The sequence below is a fragment of the Sinocyclocheilus grahami genome, unplaced genomic scaffold (genome assembly GCF_001515645.1).
Source record: "Sinocyclocheilus grahami isolate Dianchi unplaced genomic scaffold, SAMN03320097.WGS_v1.1 scaffold455.1, whole genome shotgun sequence".
Lineage (NCBI taxonomy): Eukaryota > Metazoa > Chordata > Actinopteri > Cypriniformes > Cyprinidae > Sinocyclocheilus > Sinocyclocheilus grahami.
Window position 1 is genome coordinate 35,588 of NW_015505634.1, and position 18,501 is coordinate 54,088.

At 36.4% G+C, this 18,501-nt stretch overlaps 2 protein-coding genes across 2 annotated transcripts; both read left to right on the top strand.

The window, feature by feature from the left end:
• The first annotated feature begins 343 nt into the window (after positions 1–343).
• Positions 344–7,138, top strand: LOC107552649 (ADP-ribosylation factor-like protein 8B-A). Its single transcript, XM_016234584.1, has 7 exons — positions 344–590; positions 4,363–4,443; positions 4,556–4,629; positions 4,731–4,824; positions 4,911–4,978; positions 6,018–6,088; positions 6,178–7,138. Exons 1-7 carry the CDS (start codon positions 468–470, stop codon positions 6,225–6,227), a joined length of 561 nt encoding a protein of 186 aa, XP_016090070.1. The 5' UTR covers positions 344–467; the 3' UTR covers positions 6,228–7,138.
• Positions 7,139–7,740: 602 nt separating this feature from the next.
• On the top strand, positions 7,741–17,612 carry LOC107552651 (ER degradation-enhancing alpha-mannosidase-like protein 1). Its single transcript, XM_016234587.1, has 12 exons — positions 7,741–8,475; positions 9,062–9,134; positions 9,871–9,974; positions 10,273–10,444; positions 10,535–10,718; positions 12,007–12,181; positions 12,592–12,712; positions 14,081–14,251; positions 14,336–14,409; positions 14,495–14,591; positions 14,778–14,939; positions 16,077–17,612. Exons 1-12 carry the CDS (start codon positions 8,012–8,014, stop codon positions 16,164–16,166), a joined length of 1,887 nt encoding a protein of 628 aa, XP_016090073.1. The 5' UTR covers positions 7,741–8,011; the 3' UTR covers positions 16,167–17,612.
• Positions 17,613–18,501: the final 889 nt, after the last annotated feature.

The following is an 18,501-nucleotide window of genomic DNA, read 5'->3' on the forward strand; positions in this document are numbered from 1 at the left end:
CATAGTGTAAACAGAATTTTAGAAATCTTTTATTATTGTTTATTGTACCGTTACACATGCTAAATATATTTTAAGTTCTACATAACTTGTATAATGGGAACAACAAACTGGGACTGGGGCATCAAAATAAACAGTTCATAAAAACTAATAACACTTACAATAATTGTATTAACATTAACTAACCATATTAGTTAACAAACAATGAAACATGTTTCTAATTTATTCTTTTCATTTTAATTTAATTCCATTTTTTATTTGAATTTCATTTTAATTTTTAACATAAGCGTAAATGACGGTACTGCGCAAGAATGGTGCAGCTTTAACGCATCTGAACACACACTGAGCTCGCAAACGTTTCAGTCATATGACAGCGGCCAGTTCCTCTCAAACACCACGTTACGAGTCTAGTGGTGAAAAACATTGCAAACAACCAGAACCAACACAGACCTGTTTAATCAAGCCTCAGAATGTTGGCACTCATTAACCGCCTCCTGGACTGGTTTAAGTCTCTCTTCTGGAAGGAAGAAATGGAGTTAACCCTCGTCGGGCTGCAGTATTCGGGGAAAACGACGTTTGTTAACGTAATCGCGGTGAGTGCTTGCGGTTAGCATGAGCTAGTTCAACAAATGCAAGGGACGGAATGTCAGTCCAGTACACCAGGCACGTAACACGCTTGCTTACAGATAATAGATAATGAAGCTAAATGCACTTAAATTCACAGTTTATGACTGGGCAAGACCTACTCAGGAGCCGTAATTTTACGGTTTTGGGAAAGCTACCCGGCTAACATTAGCTCTTAGATGACAACCAATAATTTGATTGCGTAGTGGGTGGTTTGTTTTGACTTCAGTTGACAGTTTACTAAATACATATTGTAAAATGAGCTCCCCTGACGCAAAAAATGATTGTAATAATGTCAACTCAGTTTAATCATTTGTTTTCTTGATCTGAGTTCTAGAGAGAAATTAAAATCCAACTGGTTGTGGCAACTAAAACTTACTGGATGCATTAAAATTGTTTTTGATCATGAAAGAGCTGAGAAGTAAAGAATAATTCATGCAGGATTGATTAGAGCGACGTATTAAAAAATCATATCAACATCACTTTTGAGAAACATGATGATGTGAAGACTCCAGATGTGTGTATGTATATATATATATATATTTATTTTTTTGAATGGGGGTCATCCCATCATGGGCGCCTTCACATGATCAACCATGCAATTTATACAGTTGCTATTATTAATAATAGCAATTAAAAATAACACAACCATTATAGATGCACCATGTATATACTGGTGTCCTGCAAACAGCCATACCTTTCTAGTCACAGTACATGGTAGCGGTCATAGCTGCATAAAACACAAACTACCAACAACGTAAAAAAAACCCCACTGAAATTGGATTAAAGAATGTCTATTATATGGAAGTGTATGAGATTCAGAAAAACAGACACTTTTCAAGTAGCAGCCATTAGTAAACTGACTTCATGCATTCATACCAAAAGTCGTCCGTATAAAGTTCCAAATCACTGGTACTATATGAACAAACAAGAGCCAGATAAACATGAACAAAATGTACTGAGTGCACCTTTAAAGAAGAATGAGATTAAGCACGGCTGTTTAATATTTCAGTTAATAAATCAGTGGTTATACAGGATTTCATGCTTAATATGGATGTGTGATCTTGGAAGCACATGAGTCATCTTGCTTTTTTATCTTCTCCGCAACAGCAGCATTCATCAATGCAGGTATCATCGATCAAAAGTGAGTTCTTTGCACATATACAGGCAAGACAGTGACATGCTGCTTGATACTTGTTCTGCATAAGCCTAGATGTCACTAATAAGTTCCTGATAATATGTACTGTTCATCTGCGTTGCATTGAGTTACGTTGTTGGTGCAACTAATGCCCTGTGTCTGACTGGACCACATTTGGAGGCAAAAAAAAAGTATATAACCTATACTCTCAAGAAATTAGGACTTGTTGTGCAAGATCATTCCTAACCCTGATCTTAATCCTATCTAAAGTCATATAAAACGTACCATATGTACGTTCATCTGTTCCGGGGAAAAAACGGAACACTCTTTTAGCGCCACTCTGGACATTTCACAACAAATATGTCACGAAATGTACATGGCGCTATGTATTTTGCGTCTTGCTAAAAAGTTCCCACAGGTACGTATTCATCATGAGACTGGGCTCGTAAAAGAACACATTTCAGCATATAGGATTTAATCAAATATTAAACTGTATTTTCTGATTAAATGTTGAAATGTTGTTACTAGACATGGAAAAGCAGACAGAGGGACTTTCCTTCTTCAAGGCAGACCACGTCAACTCTGAATCACTGAATGAGGTTTAAACGTTTCTTTTTTTATTTAAAGTAGTTCATATGAATTCCTGATTATTTAGAAACATAATTATTATTTAATATTTGTATTGATATGTAAGGTACAGAAAAACTGTACAGATTTAGGAAGATCTAGGCTTATTTTGTGTTTTCTGACCAGACATACTGCAGCTGAATTTGTTTGATGCAGCGTTTAATGAATTGCTGTCTCATAGCCTCCAGGAGAATAGTTTTTGCTGTCTTCACTCCACCATCTCTATATAGACTTGTTGTGTAATCATTTCAGCACCTCGGGTGGAAATTGCATCTCCGGATGAGACCATGTGTGAACTGATATCTCATTAATTGTTCAAAAGGAGCAACAAGTGCAATTATGTTATCATCAGGGCACAGAGATGCGGGAGCTTCTGGCCTGCTCTATTTGCATCTGGTGCTCAAACAAACTGTCAGAATATCTTGTTGAAGAATCTTTGACTTACCCAGCTCTGTCTGGATCTCTGGCTGATAGTATGAAGGAGCTGCCTTTCTCCCTGTTTCCAGACAACCTGAGATAGTGTGCTGACTCAGCATCTCTTTGTTCACTATTAGCTGCAAGAGCCATGTAGCTAGAGATGTTGACACCGCAATCCTTAGCTATTTTTTGTACAATGTACTGCAGGGCAACATGCATGTTCTTTTCAGTTATTTTCCACTTAGTAAACGTGTTGTCAAGTACTTTGAATTCACTGAGAAGAAAGATTCAGTGTTTTAGTTTGCTTGATTGGGTGACAGAATTCCTGATTTAAAAATGAAGAACGTTTGTCAAGTGCATTTATTTCCATTGTATAAAAATCATTGTATTTTTAAATTTGGAGACATATTTTAATTTAATGTCATACTTACTTGGGTGTTATCTCGATTTTTAAGTGTTTTAGATTGTGATTGATGATTGCCAATTTTCCCCAGCATGAGCAAATCAAGGTGCACATCATTTGCTTTTTGCCTGTGTGGAGGGTGCAAAACAACAACAAAACCAAACCCATAAAGCTTGTTTTGTGCACCTGCCAAATAAAAAAAAAACAATAACGACAAAAAAAACTGAATACTATTTGATAGCTTGTGGGAGTTGTGACCAAAATCATATCATATATACCAATAATCATATCTCATATCAAAATCACATCTAATTTTTATTATCAAGGCAACGTAGGTAATAGCTGTAATTAGCCAGTGGAGGAAATTACATCTGCAGAAATGACTATGCAGTCAAGAACTGAATGAGTGTTTCAGAATACTGAGAGGTGCTCCTAATGTTTAGAAAGTTTTATTGGCAACAGAGTGACAAATAAGGGAAAGGTGTTTATGGGGAGGGTATTTTCCCTCATTAAAGGCGGACCTCATCAAAACTGATTCATAACAGGAGAGGTGGTCTTGTGGTTGAGATGTGCAATTATAATAGTCCTGGCTCATTAGTGGTTATTAATGATAATTTAATAATAATAATTTATGCATTTAGCAGACGCTTTTATCCAAAGTGACTTACAGTGTATTCAGGCTATACATTTTTTACCAGTATGTGTGTTCCCTGGGAATCGAACCCACAACCTTTTGCGCTGCTAATGCAGTGCTCTACCACTGAGCCACAGGAACATGATGTGTAATGTCTTAATGATGTGAACTAGTCTGGCACAAAAACTTTACTGGGCAGAATAGTTGATAGTGGCAGTGACCAGAATTCGAGAATTTCGGTATGTTTAGTACAGTAGATGGCAATATACCACGCAGAAATTTCCTTAGGCTTGAGGTATTTGTGTTTAAACTTTCATTATGAATCATAGATCAAATAAATGTTTCTGATGATGGGAGGCCCTTAACTACCGATAACTGCAGGCCTACGCTTACAGCAACAGGAAAAGAAACTGGGCGTCAAAACCACCAAAAAAACTAAACTGTTTTTAGGTGAAATAATGAAAACAATTCACCATAAGTCCAACTCCATGAGTTAATATCCACTATCTCTTCCCCCCTCAGTCAGGCCAGTTCAGCGAAGACATGATTCCAACTGTCGGGTTCAACATGAGGAAGGTCACAAAAGGCAACGTCACCATCAAGGTTTGGTCCTAATGATTAATCTTAGCTTCTTGGGATTCAGGAGAAATATAAGGTGCAAGATTAATTGTAAATTATACATACTGAAACTAACATGGGTCTGATTATTGTGCAGATCTGGGATATAGGAGGTCAGCCGAGGTTCAGGAGCATGTGGGAGCGATACTGTCGTGGGGTGAATGCAATAGTGTAAGTATCTTTCCATCCGTCTTCAATGAGGGAAAGACAAGTATTCTCAATTATAAAGTTATAAAATGTGCATCCTTTCATTTCTCCATTTTCTCTCAAAGGTACATGGTGGACGCAGCAGACCGGGAGAAGGTTGAAGCTTCCAGAAACGAGCTGCACAATATTTTAGACAAGCCACAGTTACAAGGAATCCCTGTAAGGCAATTGTCTTTGTTTTTACAGTGCATCATTGCTCAAACATCTTCATGGCATCAGTTCTTATGAATGTCTTTGTGTTTTAGGTGTTGGTGCTTGGGAACAAGAGAGATCTACCTAATGCATTGGATGAGAAGCAGCTAATTGAAAAAATGTAAGGAGCTACGTGTGATACACTACACATGCAGTAGATGTTTCCCAGTTGGCTTTTTGAATTAAAGTAATAAAAATGGAACATATTTACTTCCATTTTTCCAGATTTATGCACACTATTTACATTAGAATGTTGAATGGGGGAAAAAAAAGAAAATTCATTTCATTTTCAGCTAATGTCATCTTGGTCACGTTGGTGGGTGGGGAAATAAATTGTTAACCAATATAGCTTTTTATACTAATCAATAACTGGTCCATTCTCATGCATATTCTTGAATTTGAAGGCAAGGTAGGAAATTAATTACTAAAGTTGCCGCATTGAGTGCTACGATTTCTCCCGTTCATTTATGTACGATTGGACTGGCTCTGTCTTTTACAGTCTCTGATCACATTCTGCCAAATCATATGATGCTAATAAGATTACCTTGCCATAATAGAAAACTGAATATAATTACATTACTGGCTCTGGTCATCTCAGTTTATTTATTTTTATCTTCATTTTAAGATAAAAAATGAAGATAAATTAATTTGCCAAATCATATGATGCTAATAAGATTACCTTGCCATAATAGAAAACTGAATATAATTACATTACTGGCTCTGGTCATCTCAGTTTATTTATTTTTATCTTCATTTTAAAGGAATGCTCTATTTATAAAAATCAGTTTAAGTTCTCTCTCGAGTAAAATAATTGCATACATTTTATTCACACGTCACCACATTTTTATGCCAGTGTCAGATTGAGATTTATTTTCATGTTTTCAGTGAATTGTGTGAGAATGAGATGAGTCACAATGTCTAGACCGGATTTTAACCACAGGTCTGGAGGAAAAGGAAAGGTTGTGTGGTTTGGGGGTCTCATGTTGTTGCAAGAATTACTGCCATCTATTGGCTAAGAGTTGTATGTGCTTCATTATTTCCTGTGTGCTCTTGTTGCAAGACTCTGTTTACAGTTTATCCTGAAATAACTAGTAGGCCTGAAATGAAAACATACCATATAAATTGTTTTATTTATCCTGTCTCCTGTGCTATTTCTTTAGGAACTTGGCTGCTATTCAAGACCGGGAGATCTGCTGCTACTCTATTTCCTGCAAAGAGAAAGATAACATTGGTAAGTAATGAGGATGAGTTGTTTTGTCTGCTATATGATGTTGCTAATCTTTACTTAAATGACACTGTTATGTCCCCTGAACCTCACAGACATTACACTTCAATGGCTAATCCAGCACTCAAAGTCAAGAAGAAGCTGAAAGTGTCTTCAGAGGGCCCAAGTTTATCCGCTGCCATGTTACTCTCACACCACATCCTACTCACTTTGTGAAACTGTACAGTTCTCCATACTGCCCCCCTCACACTACCCTGCTTGTCTGTTCCCATAATTCTCCACAAGCTCCTCCTCCCAACTGCATCAGTTATGTCAGAGATACGTCAGTCGCTAAAAGACGCTAGCCTGCAGAATGAGTTCCTCCACCTCTTACAGCCTGCTGTCAGACGAACATTATGGATTCATGGTTTTGCAAATCCCAGCAGCTCCAGTGGTCTCCACTTGGGGTTTCCTGAACAAATCTATTTAAAAACGGAGAAAAAAAAATCAAAGTTTAATATCGTGTTCTGCCTTTTTCCTCCAGTCTGTCAGGTTATGCTCTTGAGAGCGTGTAATATCGTTTGGACTGTTGCTTTTATTTCCCCGCCCCCCTCCCAAATTGTCTCTTGAGAAATCTGTAATATTTAAATATGAGCAGTCCAGTAAATAGACAGTTCAAATGATGATTCAGAAAGATTTTTACAGAAGTGAGTGTAATTATATTTGAGAGGAAGAATGTTTTGCTGGTAAAGGTTTTCATTTAGCTCGATGATGTCTTTGCATCCTGTTCATGAGCTGAGAGAGCGAGAGTAGGTGAAGTTAAAGTGCCTTGTGCAGTGTATCTGTCCCTCAAGATAAACAGTATACCGGGTGTGCCTGCCTGGAAGTAGATTGGATAAAGACAGCTTACTTTGAACTGCAAGAACTGAAGGCATGCTTTTTAAGGTAGATTATTGTACTGTTGTCATTATCAATTAAATATTTGTGAAAGAGGCAAATGTTGGAAACCCCACTATTATCAATGCACTTTTGTAAATATAATGAACCAATAAATAGATTGTCAACATGTAGGAGGAATCTTGCATTGTTGTGGTTGATTTTTATTTTATTATCTCAAGTTATGGGGAATAAAGCTATACATACATATGCTATCTCAAGTTTTCACATTCCAAGTTTGAAAGGTGCAGCACATCTGTTTTTTGTTTTTTTTTGTATTCCAAACAGCTACTGCTTATTAAAACTCAAAACATTGCTATTTATATTTAAAATCAACTTACAACCTACATATTTTTAAAATGTTAGTTTGTTAAATTCTCTGTAACTACTAAAACAGTTAATGTGGTATTTGTAACTAAGGTTTTTGTATACTTTATATTACTATATATATATATATATATATATATATATATATATATATGTATTTTATAATACTGTTGAATTATGAATAAAAAAAAAGTAAATATAGTAGAATTTTTTTAATCAGTATTTCACTATTTTAATAAATTCATAAAATACTGATTAAATAATCAAACAGGGTTTTTTACCATTAACATTTATTATTATTATTATTATTAGGTAATTGTAGCATTAGTAGAGGAGGTGGTAGCGGTTTACTGTAGAAGGTGTTACAACTAAACAGATAAGACTGTACATTTTCGCATCACACATGTGATTTTCTCATTGGCTTAGAAAGGCAGGGATGCTTTTAGTTGAGCTGCCACGACATTTCCGCTGCTTGCTTGCGTGATTGGCATCTTCATTAACCATTTGCTCTCTCCGTCATGACGTTGCCGGCGGCTGGCCAATCAGCGTTGAGGATCAGGGAGGGGCTGGTTTGTTGACAGGAAGTCTGCGAGAACTGAAAGCAGGAGGAAAACTGTTGACTTTTGCGCTTCGACAAGTCGCGACGTCGAAGTGAATTATGACTTTTAAGGCTGACAACAGGCAAAGATGCAATGGAGGTCAATAGTCGTGGGTCTTCTCGTTTTGAGGGTGCTGCTGAATTGCGCGGTTTGGCTAGTATTTGGACTGGGACCCAGCTGGGGCTTTGACTTCCCCATCAAATTCACGTTCAACTTGCATAAAATTGAACTTCTCAAGGATGGCGAAGGAGCCACCGTCAAAAGTAACGCCTGGGCACAGCAAATGTACGATAACAGAAACCCCCAAGCAAATACCTGCTCCAAGATTAGTGGGAATTCACCAAAAAAATCCTACCTTAGCTTTTTTCAGGAGGGCAGAGATGAATATGACAAAAAGTACAGCTCCTTTCCTGCCGCGCTGAAAGTGAAGATGAGGGGAATGGCGCGAGACATGTTTTATTTCGGATATGATAACTACATGAAATTTGCCTTTCCAGAGGATGAACTGAACCCTATAGCTTGTGAAGGGCGAGGGCCTGACGTGCTCAACCCGTAAGTTACTGACTAATCCATAGCACCCCAAAAAAACTAACTTACCTTGGTGCTGCGTAATGTCATTATCCTTGCTCTTAGATCTTTTGACTGCTATAATCTTTAGTATATACTCGGGAAGAACTAACTGAGATCTGAATGTGAAAATAATCATTGAATATATGGATATATTCATCTACACTTTAACTTTATTTCCTTCTTCATACCTACATTGTTCTGATAAAGAAGTGCCCTGGATGGGAATGACATTCCTAATTCACAAAAAAATGTGGCTCATCAAGCTTTTTTCCTTTAGTCTTTTGATAACAGAAGTGTAGCAATTTAAACACACACACACACATTTATTTAAGTAGCACTTTTCATAGTGATACAGTTCTAAGATTGTACAAATCATGTAGTTAATGTCACGTGTTTAAGCAGAACAAGTAACAAGTTGCAACTTTCCAAATCGGCCCCAATGTCTGTGAATATGTCATGAGATATGAAATGTCTGTTATATCCAGCACCTCATATTTTTGGGATTTATTATAACCCAATGTATTTGAATAATGAACCTAAGATACATTTGCTTGTGTGTTTCTCCTAGATCAAATATCAACATCAACGATGTCCTTGGAAACTACTCTTTGACCCTCATCGATGCTCTTGATACGCTGTTGGTAAGTCAGCCTATTGTACAGATGGCTTGAGTTCAACTTTATATAAGAAATTGTTAGATAATGTTAATAATTGAATAAGCTTTTTAGTTTTAAAGTGATTTTTTTTTGGGTTTTCATACTGTGAGTAAAAGGATGCTTTAGTTTTTGTAATTTTGTCTAAGCTGCAACAAAATTCAGCTGAACTGCTTAATAGCATAATCTTCTATAAAAAAAACCCTGAGGTGTTCAGATTATAGTCCTAAAATCCAGAACAGAATTGCCATTTTCAAGCCACAGATTTCATCCTTTGGGTTTTAAAACTGCTGGTTTAAGATTTATGAGTAAAGGTCTGTGGTTTATTTTCCTAGACAAGACTTTCACATTTTGTTCTACAACATAAATTACACAGTCATGTTTTGAAACCGTTGCTAAAATTGGTTCTGCTCATGTTTCATGAATAAGGCCCATTTTGTGTCCTTCACTACAAGAGAAGAGAGAAAAGGAGTAGCAGTTTTCATGATAAGTGTGTCCCAGTAAACAACCTTGAATTTATCTGAGTTTACGATTAACTTTCCGTTATCTAGTAAAAATAAAAATATATGGCCTCAGCTGAACAAACTATGCATCTTGTTCCAGGACTATTAATTACAAATAATCTCAGGAATTTTTCACTTCCGTGTCACCTCAGCATAATTCAGTAGTCACACATGTACATTAATGCACTATGTACTTAAAGTTTTGCTGTCCATCCCTGCAGGTTCTTGGAAATGTGACAGAGTTCCATCGAGCTGTTAAGCTTGTGATTGACACTGTCTCTTTTGACAAGGACTCCACTGTTCAAGTCTTTGAAGCCAACATTAGGTGCAGTAATTCCCTTTAATGGATCTTTTTAAGTGAGTCTGTTTAGTGGTTTGTAGCACGAGAGTGAACAAATGATTACATAATTGTCATTATTGAGTTCAACTTTATATAAGAAGTTGTTAGATAATGATAATAATTGAATAAGCTTTTTAGTTTTAAAGTGATTTTTGGGGGGCTTTCCTGTAGAAGAAACGACCCTTCATAATGCAATGCAATAATTATACTGATCTGCTACTATTGCCTTCTTCCTAAAATAAATAAACAGGATCTGTGTTGTTAACTTGTGTTCCCTTTTCAGAATTCTTGGCAGTTTGATCTCGGCCCATATTCTGCTGACTGATCCACGGCACCCATTTGGGGACATAGCGCTGAAAGACTATGATAATGAGCTGCTGCACCTGGCGCATGACCTGGCGGTTCGACTACTACCTGCCTTTGAGAACACTAGCACAGGCATCCCCTATCCCAGGGTCAGGCCAACTTACATAGCGCTATTTTAGAGAGATGGTGCCTCATTTTTGCTGCATTTGATATTGGTGTCTTACCATGTTTTTGTGCAGGTGAATTTAAAGAAAGGCGTCCCTCCTGACAGCATTAATGAGACCTGTACAGCAGGGGCGGGCTCTCTGCTTGTGGAGTTTGGCATTCTGAGCCGTCTGATTGGCGACTCTACATTTGAGTGGGTTGCCCGGCGGGCTGTTAAAGCTCTGTGGAAGTTGCGAAGCAATGAAACTGGGCTGTTGGGTAAGTGGTTGCTTTTTTTTGGTCTATTTTAGTCCTATCTTAAAGTGATAGTTAAAATTATTATTTTTTTTTTTAATTATTAAAATTATTTTTGTTTTATTTAGTCTTAGTCTTAGTCCTGTGTCAAATGTAACTTTTAGTTTTTATCAAATTTAGTCAACTTGTCCCGTTTTAGTCAAGTTTTAGTCGATTTAGTCTGAGCATTTTAGTCTAGTTTTAATCAATGGAAACTTAATTTTTTTTGTCATATAATGATAAAAAATATATATATTTTTCCTCAATTTTAATTGCACTGATTGTTGTCATTTGGGAAATTTATTTTTACATTTCATCAGAAGTTGCTCTTACACCAATAAGCACAAATCAATAGAATACCGACTCGTATGCATGGTTTATTTTACCGTATCTAGTGTACAGATTTATAACAAGATATCAATTAGAGGCTAAATAAACACCGAAGGCTTTAGATACTCACCCTGTCTACGTTATGAAAACTGGCGTAACAAAAACCTACTCTCAAATATTACAGATGTTGCGTAAGTAACAGTATACAGTAACAGTATACAGTCGAGATCCATGACAGAACACAGACTGGCTGAATGACACTTTCATTTAAGCAGAATACCTCAAATGGAGATCACTGAACTCCAGCTTACTTGTATAGTAGGCTACTATATGCCGTGCTTTCAGATCACAGCGTCTCCTCAGGAGAGAGCGCGTGTGAATGGTTGGCCGTTTAACAGAAAAGCTCTGATTGGGGGATTTGATCTCTTGATATCTGGCAACCGCAAACATGAGCGCTCGCATAATAGTCTTGTACGGCAGTCTGAAATGTTTTGGCTCCACTTTTTCAACAAAAATAAAAAGGTTTTGGAAAAGCTTTTGTTCTTTTAACTGTCTCATATTTTTTCGTCCACAGTATTATTGCATGTTTATTTAGTCTCCGTTATCGTTTCATGACCTTATTATCGTCTCGTTTTCATCAAGGGAATAAACTTATTTGATGCATTTTTCGTCATAGATTTCGTTAACGAAATTAACACTAGTCAGAAAGCTTTCAAATTTCATCAAAAATATCTTAATTTGTGCTCCAAAGATGAACAAAGGTCTCACTAGTTTGGAACAACATGAGGGTGAGTATTTAATGACAGAATTTTCATTTTTGGGGGAACTATCCCTTTAAACAATTACTTGACTTGTATAGATTTTTTCTTTTGTTTTGAATCCAGTGTCTTTTATTTGTGATCACATGCCTTTGTCTGACCAGTGATAATTCTCCATCTTCCAGGGAATGTGGTGAACATTCAGACTGGTCAGTGGGTGGGGAGGCAGAGCGGTCTTGGTGCCGGCATGGACTCATTCTATGAGTACCTCCTCAAGTCCTACATCTTGTTTGGAGAGAAAGAAGACTACAGGATGTTCTCTGCAGCTTACGAGAGCATTCAGAGCCACCTGAGAAGAGGGTGAATATAAACGTGTGCATGTGTGACCACAGCTGCTTGTGGCTGCAGTTTGAACTTTCAAAGGAGTTTGCATGTTGGTGTCTAACTACCTGCAGATAAAGTGTGTCACTCGGGAACTGTGGTTAAGTGTGACACGGGTTGCAGACAATGAATGTACTGCTTGCAAGTAAATTTATTATAAGCGTAATTGGATGTGTAGTTATGAATGCTTCGTTCTGATTGTTTGAAGTCTGGATTGACATTTAAGGTTGTTATTAATTATCTGTAACTGCATGGATATACAGAAGTTATAGTGTGACACTTTAATCTCACACCTCAGGGTGTGCATTCATGAATTCTTATTAAACTGTTATAATGTTTTTGTTGGTTAAACTTGAGTCTTAAGTGTGCACTTTTTTTACTATTTACAGAAGAGAGGCATGTAATGAAGGAGAGGGTGACCCACCACTTTATGTGAATGTAAACATGTTTAATGGACAGATCATGAACACATGGATTGACTCTCTGCAGGCATTCTTCCCTGGACTGCAGGTATGACTCTGTGTCTTAAGTGACTTTTGCAGTTCTCATTCAATTTCTCAATTGTCTTTATATAATTTAATAGCCTATATAAAATACAGCCCGTTCAAAAGTTTGGGGTCATTACTCTTTTTTTTTTTTTTTGGACGTTAATATAGGAAGGATCCATTAAATTGATCAAAAAACTTTGAACAAGGAAGCATAAAATAGACCTAAAAAATTTATATTCATCAAAAAATTCTGAAAAGTTTATCTAAATGTAACGTTTGAACTTTGGTATAATAGATATAAATATTATAACTATACTTGTTTCATTCAGTACTGAAAACCATCTGAAAAAATTTCAGTGTAATAAATAGACTGTTTTACCCAATATTTGTGTTTGCTAGGTAAATTTGTTTATTAGAACACAAAAAAAAATTTTTCTCCATTTGAGCATTTTAAATCAACCCGACGAGGTTCTGTTTCTGTTCTGCCTATGTAGAACAGAGCATTTGAATTAATAATAATAATTCATTACATTTATATAGCGCTTTTCTAGGCACTCAAAGCACTTTACATTGTCAGGGGGTATCTCCTCATCCACCACCAGTGTGCAGCATCCACCTGGATGATGCGACGGCAGCCATAGTGCGCCAGAACGCCCACCACACACCAGCTTATTGGTGGAAAGGAGACAGAGTGATGAAGCCAATCAGTAGATATGGGGATTGTTAGGAGGCCATGATGGTCAGAGGCCAATGGGCAAATTTGGCCAGGATGCTGAGGTCACACCTCTACTCTATATAATATATAATAATAATATATGTTCTGTTTCTGTTCTGCCTATGTAGAACAGAGCATTTGAATTAATAATAATAATAATAATAATTCAATACATTTATATAGCGCTTTTCTAGGCACTCAAAGCACTTTACATTGTCAGGGGGTATCTCCTCATCCACCACCAGTGTGCAGCATCCACCTGGATGATGCGACGGCAGCCATAGTGCGCCAGAACGCCCACCACACACCAGCTTATTGGTGGAAAGGAGACAGAGTGATGAAGCCAATCAGTAGATATGGGGATTGTTAGGAGGCCATGATGGTCAGAGGCCAATGGGCAAATTTGGCCAGGATGCTGAGGTCACACCTCTACTCTATATAATATATAATAATAATATATAATAGTGAACATGAACTTTCTGATGTAATATTAAAATCCATAACTAGTTGTAGTGTGTTTCTGTTATACAAGTGTGTATATACAGAGCTTTTTTTACCCTTGTGCATCCTGACATACATTTTTTTTTCTTTCTTTTTTTTTTTCTTTTCTTTGACAGCCTTTTTTTCATTGTTCATTTGGGTTCTAACCAGGGACACACATCTCTGTTTGCTCAGGTTTTGAATGGAGATGTTGAAAATGCCATTTGCCTTCATGCCTTCTACTATGCAATTTGGAAGCGTTTCGGTGCTCTTCCGGAAAGATACAACTGGCAGCTTCAGGCCCCAGATGTTCTCTTCTACCCTTTAAGACCAGAACTAGTAGAATCCACATACCTACTCTATCAGGTACAACCTGTTTTTTGTTTTTATAACCAGATTTAAACTTTATAGCGTTACAGTATAATTAACGATAAACTTGACTTTCTGCAGGCAACCAAGAATCCTTTTTATCTTCATGTTGGGATGGACATTCTTGAAAGCCTTGAAAAAGATACCAAAGTCAGGTATATGGTTTAAAATGCTTGGAAGTGATTTGATTGGGATGCTGGCATGTTTTCAGAACAGATGTTTTGTTTATATGCTTCTCAGGTGTGGCTATGCCACACTCCATCATGTGGTGGATAAGTCCAAAGAAGATCGCATGGAAAGTTTCTTCCTCAGCGAAACGTGCAAATACCTTTACCTGGTTAGTTGTCTGCTGTTCTCGCTTTATATTTTCCTGTTCTCACTTCTTGCATCTAGTCTTTTTTAAGCCATACTTTTATTGGAAAAACTACAAAAAAAAATGTAGCCAAGTTTATCAGTTAAACATTGTCAAGTTTCATGCAGCTGACATGTCCATCACTAATTGATATTTTACAACCCTTTATAGCTCTTTGATGAAGACAACCCACTGCACAAGTCTGAGAGTAAGTACATCTTCACTACTGAAGGCCACGTAGTGCCAATAGATCAGCGCTTCAGGGAGAAAAGTTGGGAAGACCAATTCCCGTGTGAAGAGCCTAACAACGAGCCCCCAGCCAACATAAGCAACGTAAGAAATTGATTTAATACACAGTATCGGTACTTCCACTTATGAATATGAATAGTGGTGTGGATCTTAATAAATGAAACCAGTTTTACTGTCTTTTACTAAAATGTGTTTAGGGGTAAGTTTTTTTTTCAGTCAGCTTGTCCAGTCAATTATATGCTCCTTCAAAACCCGCCCTTTAATGATATTTGCTTAAATGTTGCTTTGTCATGCTGCAGTCAAAAAACAATAGTGCATGGACATGAATGATAATGATTCATTCACTTACAACAGTCATTCATGACTGCACTAATAGTGAAATTGTTTATATATATATATATATACAGTGGGGAAAAAAAGTATTTAGTCAGCCACCAATTGTGCAAGTTCTCCCACTTAAAAAGATGAGAGAGGCCTGTAATTTTCATCATAGGTATACCTCAACTATGAGAGACAAAATGAGAAAAAAAAATCCAGAAAATCACATTGTAGGATTTTTAAAGAATTAATTGGTAAATTCCTCGGTAAAATAAGTCACGATCAATCGATTTGACTGCTCTAATTTAATATAAATTATTTATTTTTGTTTTTTAAATAATTATCAGCTATTCCCAGCTTTTTTGTTTCTTGATCATTTAATATGGGGGTAGAATTGTTGCTTAATTCCAAATAAATAGATTATGATCCACAAATAAATCTTAAAGTTTCACAAACATGAATTAAATTCACAAATAAATAAAATGAGATTTGCAACTAAAAAACATATTCACAAATATAGATTTATGTCACAACCACAACTTTGCCTGGCATTTATTTGTGAATCGCGTCCTGTGCATTTGTAGATAGCTGCTCGCATTTGTGAATCGCGTCCTGATGCTTTTGTGAATTGTGAAACATTTCTTGCGTCAAGATGTGCTGACAATCCACAGATACGTGGACTCCACCCACCGTCGACTCAAGCTAATCAGATAACAGCCACATTCGCTGACCAATCGTAGCACGATCTCGCTATAGCCAATCACGTTTTGCTAACATAAAACTGCTCAAACATAATTTACAATGTTCTTACAGTGTTTAAAGTAGTATTTTGTCAGGGACATGACAATAGATCTTGAAAGTGGTCATAGAAATAAGAATGATTAATTTTCATTTGTCTAATAGTGTGAAAGGATTCCTGAAGAGCGACGTTACGGCCTTCCACTAAAGAGCGTATACATGAGGCAAATAGACCATATGGTGGGGCTGTCCTGACATCAGTACTGTCCCTGGACATCTCAGCACATATAAACCCCCTGGAGGGGTTCAGTAACTCTCCAATCAGAGAACTTTTCAGTGTCTTTTTGCACATGAAGTGGCAAGATATTCGGTCAACAAAACCAGTACCAGTTGTTTTTTTTTTTCATGAAAGTTGTCTTCTGTGGTCATATATTGTCTAAATGTGGACCAGGTGTTAGGGTTTGGCTACATATTAAGATCCAGCCAGCAAAAGTCCACAGCTTAACAAAACGCATTCAGGGCAGTTTGGCTCTTCAGAATCCTAAATGCATTGCAAAACTGCTTTTGATTCTTTGGGCTGATCGATTTCTGTATTGTGCAATCAAGTGTGTTTTCACACACTGTTACATGTTTTCTTCAGTGCCATGTTTAATGAAACTTGATCTAGTATTATAAAGGGCTCTACTGGGTTGAGATTATATGTATGCATGTTTCAGATTTTCTTCTCAAGGAACAAACTCTCATAAGCTTTATATTTAAAAAAAAAAATATATATTTTTTTTTACATCGTTCAGGAACACACACAACAGATGAGCTTCGTTTCAGACAAATCAAACTGCATTCTGAAAAAAAATTCACTTTGCAATGACACATTCTTTGTTTTTTCATACTTTGTGCCTTGGTTTGCAAGGTGTAACCATTCTGTTTTTCTGCTGTCAGTCTATTGTGATAAAATCGGAAAGGTTTTGTTATGTAGCGTACATGTTTAAGGTGTGAAATCTCCACTCACAAGTTAGTTTGACAGAGCAAACCTCATAATTTGGACAATTTAACACAGTAGGTCGAGGAAGTGCTGTAGATTCTCTCTCAATAAGGTCTGAACATCTAGTAATTAGTCTCCACTCCTGTATTTTGTATGTAAACAAACATGCAACATAACATTTATTGGACCAAATATTAAAGTTAACAAAAAACATGTGCCTTTAACAAATCTCATTTTTATTTTTCTTCAGTCCTCAGGATCAGTATAGTTTGCCATAATGCAGTCACTCAGAGGTGATATGCATGTGTTGTGGAAGTAATGTTGTTAACTCTTTTAATGCTTAGATCTTGGTGCAAATGTTCTCCAAACAAAAGTCAGAAATAAGGGATTCTGAGAATGATCAGTATGCTGATAAGAGAAGAATTAATTTCTTTGATATTACAGATTATAATTTCCTTGGGGCACATACAGAGGATACTCTCAGTAAATAGGGGTTGATATTTATTCGGATTTGTTTTTATCTGATGCAAGTATTCTAATTAAAGTTGATTAGATTAATGTTGATCTGCTTGATGATTTCATTGTGATTTAACCTTTAGTCCAACGAAACAAAGGTGAATGTCTACACTGTGTATTTTATCAAATCAAAATTAAAACCATGACTTTGCAAAACTGTTTAACAATCTTCCTTGATGGAGCTGCAAACGACGCAAAATACAATGTTTATCACATCAGTGAGTGGTACAGTCAGGTCTTGATATTCTTAAGGAAATGTTCTGGGTTAAAAAGTTATATTATTATTTTTTTTTACATCGTTCAGGAACACACACAACAGATGAGCTTCGTTTCAGACAAATCAAACTGCATTCTGAAAAAAAATTCACTTTGCAATATGACACATTCTTTGTTTTTTCATACTTTGTGCCTTGGTTTGCAAGGTGTAACCATTCTGTTTTTCTGCTGTCAGTCTATTGTGATAAAATCGGAAAGGTTTTGTTATGTAGCGTACATGTTTAAGGTGTGAAATCTCCACTCACAAGTTAGTTTGACAGAGCAAACCTCATAATTTGGACAATTTAACACAGTAGGTCGAGGAAGTGCTGTAGATTCTCTCTCAATAAGGTCTGAACATCTAGTAATTAGTCTCCACTCCTGTATTTTGTATGTAAACAAACATGCAACATAACATTTATTGGACCAAATATTAAAGTTAACAAAAAACATGTGCCTTTAACAAATCTCATTTTTATTTTTCTTCAGTCCTCAGGATCAGTATAGTTTGCCATAATGCAGTCACTCAGAGGTGATATGCATGTGCTGTGGAAGTAATGTTATTAACTCTTTTAATGCTTAGATCTTGGTGCAAATGTTCTCCAAACAAAAGTCAGAAATAAGGGATTCTGAGAACGATCAGTATGCTGATAAGAGAAGAATTAATTTCTTTGATATTACAGATTATAATTTCCTTGGGGCACATACAGAGGATACTCTCAGTAAATAGGGGTTGATATTTATTCAGATTTGTTTTTATCTGATGCAAGTATTCTAATTAAAGTTGATTAGATTAATGTTGATCTGCTTGATGATTTCATTGTGATTTAACCTTTA

What these genes read in the sequence shown, in the direction of transcription:
- LOC107552649 (XM_016234584.1), top strand. Translation starts at nt 468, where the DNA reads ATGTTGGCACTCATTAACCGCCTCCTGGACTGGTTTAAGTCTCTCTTC. An exon ending in AAGGCAACGTCACCATCAAG is followed by an intron (nt 4,444 to 4,555) that starts GTTTGGTCCTAA and finishes ATTATTGTGCAG; the next exon opens with ATCTGGGATATAGGAGGTCA. An exon ending in CAAAGAGAAAGATAACATTG is followed by an intron (nt 6,089 to 6,177) that starts GTAAGTAATGAG and finishes TGAACCTCACAG; the next exon opens with ACATTACACTTCAATGGCTA.
- LOC107552651 (XM_016234587.1), top strand. Translation starts at nt 8,012, where the DNA reads ATGCAATGGAGGTCAATAGTCGTGGGTCTTCTCGTTTTGAGGGTGCTG. An exon ending in ATGCTCTTGATACGCTGTTG is followed by an intron (nt 9,135 to 9,870) that starts GTAAGTCAGCCT and finishes CCATCCCTGCAG; the next exon opens with GTTCTTGGAAATGTGACAGA. An exon ending in CGTGCAAATACCTTTACCTG is followed by an intron (nt 14,592 to 14,777) that starts GTTAGTTGTCTG and finishes AACCCTTTATAG; the next exon opens with CTCTTTGATGAAGACAACCC.